The sequence below is a fragment of the Lampris incognitus genome, chromosome 17 (assembly GCF_029633865.1).
Source record: "Lampris incognitus isolate fLamInc1 chromosome 17, fLamInc1.hap2, whole genome shotgun sequence".
Lineage (NCBI taxonomy): Eukaryota > Metazoa > Chordata > Actinopteri > Lampriformes > Lampridae > Lampris > Lampris incognitus.
In genome coordinates, this window is record NC_079227.1 from 8,535,662 (window position 1) to 8,547,816 (window position 12,155).

Below are 12,155 nucleotides of genomic sequence, written 5' to 3' on the forward strand. Positions count from 1 at the left end.
GATGCTGACTGTGTTAGACGTGATAATATCTGACCGAAGCAAACGCACGCACGCGCACACACACAACGAGGGAGAGGGGGAGAGAGAGGGGGGGGAGAGAGAGGGAGAGCGAGAGAGAGAGAGAGAGCGAGAGAGAGGGAGGGAGGGAGAGAGAGGGAGAGGAAGAGAGAGAGAGAGAGAGGGAGAGAGAGAGAGGGGGAGAGAGAGAGGGAGAGGAAGCGAGAGAGAGAGAGAGGGAGAGAGAGAGAGGGGGGGGGAGAGAGAGGGGGGGGGAGAGAGAGAGGGAGAGAGAGAGGGAGGGAGGGAGAGAGAGAGAGAGGGAGAGAGAGAGGGAGAGAGAGGGAGAGAGGGAGGGAGAGAGAGAGGGAGAGAGAGGGGGGGAGAGAGAGAGAGGGAGAGAGAGAGAGAGAGAGAGAGAGGGAGAGAGGGAGGGAGAGAGAGGGAGAGAGAGGGAGAGAGAGAGAGAGGGAGAGAGAGGGAGGGAGAGAGAGAGGGAGCGAGAGAGAGGGAGCGAGAGAGAGGGAGGGAGAGAGAGAGAGAGAGGAAGAGAGAGGGAGAAAGAGGGAGAGGGAGAGAGAGAGAGGGAGGCTCACAAACATACACACATCACGCATCACACCACACCAGCAGCAGTTAGGGGGTGACTAAAGCAGCTTGTATAGACGGCTGACTCAACACAAGTCGTGTTAGGTGGCACGGCACGGCATGGCATGGCTTGGCGTGGCATGGCATGGCACGGCATGGCATGGCTTGGCGTGGCATGGCATGGCACGGCATGGCGTGGCGTGGCGTGGCACGGCATGGCACGGCGTGGCGTGGCCGTGCAACACAGGTCGTGTGGTTTTTGCCCTCTGCAGCGGTGGAGCCATGACGGTGTTTCTCCCCGCTCAGGTCCAGAGTTCGGTCCAGCCTGCCCGTCCGCTGTGATTCTTGCGACACTGCAATTCTTTACCTATGTTGTCACGTTTCGCCGGCTGTTTCGGGGGGGGGGGAGGTGGAGGGGGGGGGTTACGGTCCATTGTGTGACGTGGAAACACAAGGCAAATTCCAGCGATTATAGGCTAGAGACAACACACAGGGGAGGATTCCGACTCCTACGCGTGACTCGTGTCATCTGAAACAGGCGCAGCTCATCATCGCGGCAGGTGCCGCGGCTCGGCTGAGCGACGCACATGCACGCGAGACGAGGTGGCGCCTCATCCCGTCAGTCAAACTGCCGGGCGGGGGGGAGCGGGGGGGGGGTTGCGTTTCTTTCCTACCTGGGTTGCCGCAGTCGGCGCACTTATCGTTGCCGGGTCTGGCCAGCACGTCCTGCAGGAGCCGGCTATTCCCCTCGGGCTCCGAGGCCATCGTTAAGTCGGTCGGTCGGTCGGTCGAACACCTCGCCGGGATGAGACGCTGCCACCGAGGACGCCCACCGCGGACTCCAGCGACTGTGCCGTTCTCCCCCCCTTGTCACCTACCCGCAGAAATGGAGAGGGAGGGGGGGGGGAAGATTCACACAGCGTAACACTAAATGAGCGGGGATCTCTCTCTCTCTCTCTCTCTCTCTCTTTCTTTCTCTCTCTCTCTCTCTCTCTCTCTCTCTCTCTCTCTCTCTCTCTCTCTCTCTCTCCCTCTCTCTGATGGCTGTATTACCGCGTCTCGTTGACTACAAGCTCATACAATTAGCCGCTCCCCCTCCGTCGCCTGACTCTCGTGATGAAAGCACTCTAGTGGTGTTTTGCAGTACTGCACCCACTCGTCCGTGCAGGAAAAAGGCGTGCCTTAAATGAGGTTTAAAAAGGGACACGCTTACATGATATTGCTATTTTACAAAATAACCCATTTTAACTTCACACCACTGTGGTTTACGTGAATGCTATTTTGAACTGCTGCTGTATGTATGTATACTTATGTATGGTATGGATGGATGGATGGATCATGAACGTCAAGTATAATGAAAGCTGCAGACCACCGTGTACAGTGGTGTGAAAAAGTGTTTGCCCCCTTCCTGATTTCTTATTCTTTTGCATGTTTGTCACACTTAAATGTTTCAGATCGTCAAACAAATTTAAATATTAGACAAACATAACACAACTAAACACAAAATGCAGTTTTTAAATGGTTTTTATTATTAAGGGGGGAAAAAATCCAAAGCTACATGGCCCTGTGTGAAAAAGTGATTGCCCCCTAAACCTAATAACTGGTTGGGCCACCCTTAGCAGCAACAACTGCAATCAAGCGTTTGCGATAACTGGCAATGAGTCTTTTACAGCGCTGTGGAGGAGTTTTGGCCCACTCGTCTTTGCAGAATTGTTGTAATTCAGCCATATTGGAGGGTTTTCGAGCATGAACCGCCTTTTTAAGGTCATGCCACAGCATCTCAATCGGATTCACGTCAGGACTTTGACTAGGCCACTCCAAAGTCTTCATTTTGTTTTTCTTAAGCCATTCAGAGGTGGACTTGCTGGTGTGTTTTGGATCATTGTCCTGCTGCAGAACCCAAGTGCGCTTCAGCTTGAGGTCACGAACAGATGGCCGGACATTCTCCTCCAGGATTTTTTGGTAGACAGCAGAATTCATGGTTCCATTTACCACAGCAAGTCTTCCAGCTCCTGAAGCAGCAAAACAGCCCCAGACCATCACACTACCACCACCATATTTTACTGTTGGTATGATGTTCCTTTTCTGAATGCTGTGTTACTTTTACGCCAGATGTAATGGGACACACACCTTCCAAAAAGTTCAACTTTTGTCTCGTCAGTCCACAGAGTATTTTCCCAAAAGTCTTGGGGATCATCAAGATGTTTTCTGGCAAAACTGAGACGAGCCTTTATGTTCTTTTTGCTCAGCAGTGGTTTTCGTCTTGGAACTCTGCCATGCGGGCCATTTTTGCCCAGTCTCTTTCTTATGGTGGTCATGAACACTAACCTTAAGTAAGGCAAGTGAGGCCTGCAGTTCTTTGGATGTTGTTGTGGGGTCTTTTGTGACCTCTTGGATGAGTCGTCGCTGCGCTCTTGGGGTAAATTGGTCGGCCGGCCACTCCTGGGAAGGTTCACCACTGTTCCATGTTTTCGCCATTTGTGGATAATGGCTCTCACTGTGGTTCGCTGGAGTCCCAAAGCTTTAGAAATGGCTTTATAACCTTTTCCAGACTGATAGATTTCAATTACTTTGTTTCTCATTTGTTCCTGAATTTCTCTGGATCGCAGCATGATATCTAGTTTTGAGGATCTTTTGGTCTACTTCACTTTGTCAGGCAGGTCCTATTTAAGTGATTTCTTGATGGAGAAGAGGTGTGGCAGTAATCAGGCCTGGGTATGGCTAGAGAAATTGAACTCAGCTTTCCAAAGATGTGATAAACCACACTTAATTTATGTTTTAATGGGGGGGGGGGCAATCACTTTTTCACACAGGGCCATGTAGGTTTGGATTTTTCTTTTCCCTTAATAATAAACACCTTCATTAAAAAACTGCATTTTGTGTTTACTTGTGTTATCTTTGTCTAATATTTAAACTTGTTTGATGATCTGAAACATTTAAGTGTGACAAACATGCAAAAAAATAAGAAATCAGGAAGGGGGCAAACACTTTTTCACACCACTGTATGTATGTGTGGATGGATGGATGGATCATGAATATTAAGTACAATGAAAGTTGCAGACCACCTTGTATGTATGTGTGGATGGCTGGATGGATCATGAATATTAACTACAATGAAAGCTGCAGACCACCTTGTATGTATGTGTGGATGGATGGATGGATGGATCATGAATATTAAGTACAATGAAAGCTGCAGACCACCTTGTATGTATGTGTGGATGGATGGATGGATCATGAATGTTAAGTACAATGAAAGCTGCAGACCACCTTGTATGTATATGTGTGGATGGATGGATGGATGGATGGATGGATGGATGGATCGTGAATGTTAAGTACAATGAAAGCTGCAGACCACCTTGTATGTATGTGTGGATGGATGGATGGATCGTGAATGTTAAGTACAATGAAAGCTGCAGACCACCAACGAGTGATTCCTTGTATCTATAACGCATATTTGGCCAATTAAGCCTTACTCCGAATGTAGCTTAATTCATGCAAGAAACGGTTATGAACTGAATACGTAGGAATGGATTTAAAAGAGACACAGAGCAAAACGTTCTGTGTATTAAAATCAGATTTTGGACAGATCCTAAATACACCCCCCCCCCCCGTTTTTAGGTGGCTCTTGTCCAGCTGCAGCAGCATGATGTAGTATGAGCTTGCCCATGGTGTGAGGTGGCCATAATCATTTGACGTTGCCTCAGTACGTTTCCTATCTTCAAATATGATTTGGGATCCCGGGTTTTACCAAAATCTTGAAGGAATCCATGTGGAGGGCGTCCATGACAGTTTTGTTAAGAGTTGAGCATCGTTTTTTTTGTTTTCCGCCGAAAATCTATCAACCGTTAAACGGAGATGACCGAAAACAGGATCGATCCGCTCTTCGAGATCGATTGCTAACGCCTTGCGCGGCGAAGGGCAACAGAAATCGTCATCTCTCCGCGACGGCGTTGCTCCGCCGGGCGCCGTAGAGGAAAGGGGCTCGGGAGGATTTTGTAAGACGCGGCAGGTAAAAGTCGTTTAAAGTCATTATGTCGACCGCCATGAATTTCGGAAACAAGTCGTTTAGGCCGCGGCCTCCGGACAAAGGCTCTTTCCCACTGGACCACTTCGGTAAGTGCGGACACGGCCGGACCAGCCCGTCCGTGGGCCCGTCCAGGTGGAATAACGCCCGGCTGCCACGGGGTATGGCGTCTATGACAGTGTTTCTCAACCCAGTCCTCGCGGAACCCCCTATCCTGCAGATTCTCATTGTAACCCCGCATAGGTAGCCCTGCTTGTGCTTACTCGACCAATCATCTCGCAGCACTTAATTATGCAAGGTGTGCAACGTCTGACAAAATTCATTGCTGATTGGTTGAATAACTACAAACAGGTACCTATTCAGGGTTGCAAAGAAAATATGCAGGATAGGGGGTCCTTGAGGACTGGGTTGAGAAACACTGGTCTATGGCACAAATTAGGGCTTTTAAGTAGATGGAGAGATACACAGAGATGTACCTGTTTCATTGAATGAAGCTATTTCACTAATTCTGGGAGCGACATTGTATCCTTGCAGCTGCACAAATCAACACTATGACCTACTACTAAGTAAATTACTGGCAATTGAATTGGAAAATGTAGAGCACTAAACCGGAAATTGTGAACAATGCATACAAAGGTATGATAAATGCAGGGTGCAGAGTGAACACAAATCAACATAAATTAAACAGCGTTTGGTCAGTGTTGATTTGCAGTGGATGTGTTGTCCAGTTGATGCACATGCTTTCTCCCATGCATGCCTCTCCTCAGTTTGCTCAGCTTCCCTCGTCTGCTTGTGTTTTCTGAAGTTGCAGTTCGGCTCCCTCGGCCACCGTATTCTCTCCACCAGGGGCAGATATCAAAACTTTTAAACTAGGTTACAGTAGCTCAGTAACCCATCACAGTCAGTGTATGACTTGGGCTTGCTTGCTTGTCTAATGCCTGGTTTCTATTCCAGGAGAGTGCAAAGCTTTCAAAGAGAACTTCATGAAATGCCTGAGAGACAGCAGCTTTGACAACTCCAAATGCCGCCTCCAGTCCAAAGAATACCTTCAATGCCGAATGGATAAGTGAGTTTTACACGGTTCATAATATCTGTGAATGATCATCTTTACAGAGGACTGTGTGAACATCACTGTATTTCTTGGAATAATATGAAACGTAACAAACTTTCACATAATGAGTCAATGAGTCTAGTTTGGGACAGCATAAGTGTACTACTTCAGGGCTCCCACCCATCCTGGAAAACTTGAAAGTGAGTAGAATTGACGAAATGCGCAGGGAATGTTATTGAGTTAATGGGTTATTGTAAAGTTGAGTCGTAAAAACACATTTTTACCAGCTGAGACTGGCACATTTTAGCATAATTCTTAGCTCAGATGGCGTAGTTTGGGCCATAACGCCACTGAGATGTCACATCAGCACTTGAGGTTTGGGTGGTGTGCTTAGTGAGCAGCTACAAGTTACACAGTCCGTTTGGAAAATGTCGAGGCTTCCACTGATAGTTAATACTGAATAATATGACCTGTGAGCAGTGCCTATCATGTATATCCAAGCAAAAGTCATGGATATTGTCCTTGAAAAGTCCTGGAGAATGATTTGTTAAAAGAGTCAGAACCCTGTACTTTTCTTTCATAACATATGAAAAAGAAATCTTGGCTTGTTTTATTGTGTGCTGATTTCAACAAACATCCATCCAGCCATTATCCAAGCCACTTATCCCAATCGGGGTCATGGGATGCTGGAGTCTAACCCAGCAGTCACTGGGCGGCAGACGGGGAGACACCCTGGACAGGCCGCCAGTCCAGATCAGGACCGACACATTCACACCTAGCGACAATTTAGTACGGCCGATTCACCTGACCTACATGTCTTTGGATTGTGGGAGGAAACTGGAGCACCCGGAGGAAACCCATGTGGACATGGGGAGAACAAGTCAACTCCACACAGAGGATGACCTTGGATGACCCCCAAGGTTGGACAACCCTAGGGTTCGAACCCGGGACCTTCTTGCTGTGACGCGACCGTGCTACCCTCTGCACCACCGTGCCACCCATTTCAACGAACAGATACATCAAAGTCTTTTTGTTGACGTTATTTAAGAATTGTTCTGTACACAGAATTAACAATATTCCAATCCTCTCACTTTTAATCCATGTCGGGGTTTCATTAGATGACGGCTGCTGTCTTAAAAGACGAGTGACAACTGTAGAAGTTTAATCTATCCATGCCTTTGTCTTCTCTTCTCTTTGTGTCCACTGGCAGTCACCTGATGGCCAGGGAGCCACTGGAGAAACTGGGATTCAAGGACTTGATGGATCAACCACCCAGCCAGGAGAGCAAGGACACCAAACCATGAACCAGCACACTAATAACCGCATTACAGCCACGCAGCGACGCTGTCGGTGTGTACTCAGCATAGTTTTCAATCTATGTTGGAACAGCGGCGTCCTACACAGGTTTGCTCAGAGTTTGAAACTGAGACAATGGTGTTAAACTTTTTAATCCGCTTTCAACTTCAAGTGTTTTTGGCCTAGCCAAAATATTGGGGAAGATTTCTGAAAATGCAGTTATCTCCTGAGGATATTCTCTGTTCCTTTTGTAGTCCTCTGACCTAAAAGGAGCGATAAAACCCCAAATCTCATTTGCAACCAAACCTAAAAATACTGCAGGTCCCTTCCGTAGGGTTAAAGAGCAACTTTCTTTTACGAGACCAGGCCCAAGCTTGGACATTTTGTGTCAGAGATCTTCGGAGTGCCGAGTTCAAACTTCAGGCCCATTCCTAGAGAAGCCGGTCTGTGTGTGAGGGTAGAGACCACATCATTCAGCCTTGCCTTTTGACTACTGTGTGTACATAAAATAAATATCTATTGAATAATATATGAAACTGCTGTTTTTCGGCATATCAGTATTTTTTTAATTGAACTATGCCTTGTGTGTAAAGTGTCAATTTTGTAGGTTGTGTGTGTGTGTGTTTTGTTTCGGTCTTGTACTGATGATACAGTAAAGCTTATTTAGGCAGATAAAATCCATCTGTGATATGGAGCACTTTAATTTTTTTGTGCGTCAGTGGCATCACAATTTCAAAGATGTAGGGGACAGCTATTAATCAGTTACAGTTAAAGCAGCTGGCTGTGTCCATTTGCTTTCTGAAAATCAGTTTTGGGGATACAGAAGGGAAAACTGTGTAGACACCCACCGCCAAAAACACATGTGCACACATAAACAATGTGATAACAAAATGCAAGGCTGCCCTCTTAACTGTAATACTCAGTGCTTGCACTCACGTGACAAAATGAGGACGAGCTCTAGACATGACTTTATCCATTACATAACACACTAAATATGAAACTAGATGATCGATAATTGATAATCTATTGAAACTTAAGCAGTGTGCATATGTGTGCGTGGGCAAACACATTACATGTAGCTTAAGATATAGACTAGTTTAGTGTTTAAGCTGGTGTTCCCACTGTGGGGTATTTGTAGCCGTCTAGTGGCTGAAATGGGTTATTGCAAAGTAGAAGTTCTTTTTATTATTATTATTATTAACTTATCTCAGATCTGTGTACGTTTTTGTTCACATGGAGGAATAAAAGATTTTTTTCCCCAAAGCGGGCGAAAAAGACTGGGGACTCTTGGCCTCAACCAAAATGTTTAAGCGCCGTCATTTTATTTTTTTTGGACCCCCCCCCCTTTTTTTTCTCTCCCCAATTGTACCTGTCCAATAACCCCACTCTTTCCAGCCATCCCGGTCACTGCCCCACCCCCTCTGCTGATCCGGGGAGGGCTGCAGACTACCACGTGCCTCCTCCCATACATGTGGAGTCGCCAGCCGCTTCTTCTCACCTGACAGTGAGGAGTTTCACCAGGGGGACGTAGCGCGTGGGAGGATCACGCTATTCCCCCCAGTTCCCAGAGGAGGCGCTAGTGCAGCGACTAGGACACATACCCACATCCGGCTTCCCACCCGCAGACACGGCCAATTGTGTCTGTAGGGACGCCCGACCAAGCCGGAGGTAACGCGGGGATTCGAACTGGCGATCCCCGTGTTGGCAGGCAACGGAATAGACCGCCATGCCACCCGGACGCCCTTATTTCATGTTTTATGGTTTGAAAGCGTAGCTACAAACAGACTGACAGATTGAACAGACTATCATCAGATGGACTGTGTATAACTCACTCTACTTTTCAACCCTTGTCCCTAGATGGGCCTCTTTAAGAAGGGACAGAGGTTAAAAACAAGTGAATGGAAATAAAAGGTGTGGTGCATTTTACACGACTTCGGTATAACACAGCATGATCACAGAGCGATGCAGTTATGGGCTGTCATGTGATCACGTTAGACATGAGGGCACAGCGGGACACTGCTGTGTGGCCTCACGTTAGCCTTTCTTGTGTATGTATTAACGTGTGCCAGTAAAACTTTATATATCATACCGACTTTCTTTGGTGAACCACATGCTGCTCGGTGAGGAACAGAGTTGAGAAAGAAATAATTTTTCCACAATTGCTGCACAGTTTGAAGTGAGACCTCTCACCTCTTACTGACATCAGCCGGGAAAACGGGTGGCTCGCTAGATACCATAACAGTAAGCAAGGCAACCATTTCAGATCAATCAATCAATCATTAGAGATGCAGCACATTTTGTACATGAAAATGCACTTTACCTTAAGTGGAAGTGCACAGATCAACAGGGTAATGACAGAGAGAATAAATGCATGAATAAAAGACAAAATTGTAAACCTTAATAAAAGAAAAAGTGTAGAAGGTATAACAGAATGATGAAATAGAAAGAGAAATGGATTAAATCGGAAGAGAGAGAATATGGGCTCCACCCATAAGGACAAGGAAGCACTGGTATCTTCGCTGCACACTGGTGGAGGAGGCTGCCATGTAAGGCACCAACCTGCTCATCGGGAGCAGTTGGGGGTTCGGTGTCTTGCTCAAGGACACGTCGACACACTCTCTGGAGGAGCCGGGGATCGAACCAGCGACCTTCTAGACGACCCGCTCTACCTCCTGATCCATGCCGCCCCCGGATCAAGTGTCGTAGTAAGGTGTTGGTCCACCACCAGCCTCCAGAACAGCTCCGGTGCTCCTGGTCATGGACTCTACAGGTCTCTGAACTCTACTGGAGGGATGGACACCACTCCTCCACAAGACCTTCCCTCAGTGGCGTTTCGATGATGGCGGTGGAGAGCGCCGTCTGACACGTGGGTCCACAATCTCCCATAGGTGTTCAGCCGGGTTGAGATGTGGTGACTGTGAAGCCCGTAGCATGTGATCTACATCATGTTCATCCGACCATCCAGTGACCCCTCGTGCCCTGCGGATGGGGGCGTGGTCATCCTCGAAGGAGACCACTCCCATCGGGATAGAGACGTCTCATCATAGGATACAAGTGGTCTCTCAGAATACCTTTGTATTGGTTTGCAGTGACCCTTCACTCTGAGGGGTCAAGTGGACCTAAACCATGCCAGCTTAGATGCCCCCACAGCCCCCGGACCCCCTCTCCGTAGGGGTCAAAGGTCCAGATTTTTCCCTTTGTCAGCCATCTATGAGCCGGGCCAACACCACTCGTGTCATAAGCCTCCCCATACCGGTTCACATGGGGGCAGCAACGCTCCACGAAAGTCTGTTTAAAGTCAGTCCTCCCTCCTCTCGCGGTGCACTTGCCCAGAGAGAGAGACCGTGAAGGCGGCGGAGGATATGTCCCGATGAGAGGCCGCCGAAGGCCACAGCAACTCCCGACGGCGTCCCATCCACGCAGCGTTAGACCGGACTAGATTTACACCCCGGGGGGGGGGGGTTTTAACCCTTCTCCTCCCCATCTGCCGTGACAAACGTGCTGATGAGGCCTCGAGCTGGCTGTCCATCACGCCTCCCCTCAAACAGGGGGGAACTCTTGTTTTGTTTTTTCACGATCAAGGTGATGATGAAATCCTGCTTTCGTGTGCCTCTTCGTAGCGAGATAATGACCCAGTTTTTTTTTTTTTTTTTGTATTCCAGTAAGGGAAGGTGTGGTTGGTTGTTTATGTAAGAGCGTTCCTGCGCTGGCCGCCTCTCGCAGCCAGAGCTACTGACAACCGAATGACCTACAAATCATAAATCATTCGGGGGAACCAGCCTGCCGCCTGTTTGCTTAACTACCCACAATGCTTCGCCCCATAACCCGTTCCCACAATGCCGCCTGGCTCCTGTTGGGAGTCTGCTGGCCACAGATTGACGTGTCCGTGCTGCGTGCTGTCGGTCACGTTTCCTTTTCCGAAGTAAATCATCATGGATATGGATTATGGATCTAACTGTGTTGTTGTTGTTGCATAGTTGACATGAGTGTGTCACGTGTGTCGATTCTTCCTCTTGCTCCCGGCGTCTTAAACCTTCATCCAAATCAAATATCGATGGAGGTTTTCTGTTTCTTTGGCACCCCCCCACCCCCCTTTCTTTCCTTGAACCCTCACCTTTTCTGGTAAGTTCTTCTCCCTCCTTCTATCATGCACATCTCCTTCCCTCCCCGACTCGCTCTCCCAGTCTCTGTTTTATCTCGCGTGTCCCCCCCCCCCCGTCCTCCCTCGCATCTCCTCTCCTCTGGTTCCTCCTCTCTAGGGGGTCCCCGTTCTTCTCTCTATCCATCTGGAACGTTCCCTGGCCCGTGCCCAGCACCCTGCAGCTGGTCTCTATTGAGGCTCTCTGGGAGTTAACCCCCTCATCTCCTCTTCATCCCCGTCTTCCTCCTCCCTCCTCCCTCCATTAGCCCACGCTCTGAATGAAGAAAGAAAAATTAGTACGGCGAGGAACCTTCTGGGGTCCTCCACACCGCCATGACGAGATAACCCGGAAGGTTCCTGGGCGAAAGCCTCCCCCCGAGACACGTGGGGGGTTTGTTGGACAAGCCCTTCGTGGGTATTTCTGCAAACGGGTTGGCCTAAATTAATTATCGGCTGTCTTTGGTTATTAAAACCCCTTGTAAAAAAAAAAAAACTCCCTCGTCCCGGCGGAGCTGATTGGGACAGGAGAGAGAGGGGCGGATGGGATGGGGCGCGGTGGAAAGATGTTTCCGATTGAAGAGTGCAAGCAATTAACCCCCTCTTCCTCCCAAAACAAAAACACACTCCTGCAGCATGTGTTAGCGATGGGCGGGTAATTGATCTGTTAGATGCGTGTGCATTTGCAAGTGTGTGTGTGTGTGCGTGCACGTGCATGTGTGTGTGTGTGTGTGCATGCACGTGCATGTGTGTGTGTTAGCGATGAATGTGCACAAGTGACGGTGTGCAAACACATGTAGATGTAGGCCGTGTACACTACACATGTATGGGGGTGTGCTCGGATGTGAGAGCCTTTAGTATGCGTGTTTGCACAGCTCTCTGGAACATCCAAAGCTTCAGCTCAGAACACACGCACACAGACACACACACAGACACACACACACACACACACACACACATAAACACAAACAGACATTATCCCTTCTCCAAGCCTCCACACCACAACAAACTGTGACACCTCCTAATTGGGATGGATGGATCTAATTATATAACATCAAGAA

At 48.3% G+C, this 12,155-nt stretch overlaps 2 protein-coding genes across 2 annotated transcripts in view; one reads left to right on the plus strand and one right to left on the minus strand.

The window, feature by feature from the left end:
* Window positions 1-1,512, minus strand: part of LOC130127618 (arf-GAP with dual PH domain-containing protein 1) — a 43,340-nt gene extending 41,828 nt beyond the window's left edge. Inside the window, exon 1 of the mRNA XM_056297304.1 lies at window positions 1,260-1,512. Coding sequence (XP_056153279.1) covers window positions 1,260-1,350 — 91 coding nt within the window. The 5' untranslated portion in view covers window positions 1,351-1,512. The remainder of the gene's footprint in view (window positions 1-1,259) is intronic.
* A 3,024-nt stretch (window positions 1,513-4,536) lies between these two features.
* Window positions 4,537-8,225, plus strand: LOC130127803 (cytochrome c oxidase assembly protein COX19). The gene is made up of 3 exons (XM_056297526.1): window positions 4,537-4,698; window positions 5,564-5,675; window positions 6,871-8,225. The coding sequence occupies exons 1-3, from the start codon at window positions 4,617-4,619 to the stop codon at window positions 6,962-6,964; spliced, it is 288 nt and encodes a 95-aa protein (XP_056153501.1). The 5' UTR covers window positions 4,537-4,616; the 3' UTR covers window positions 6,965-8,225.
* Window positions 8,226-12,155: the final 3,930 nt, after the last annotated feature.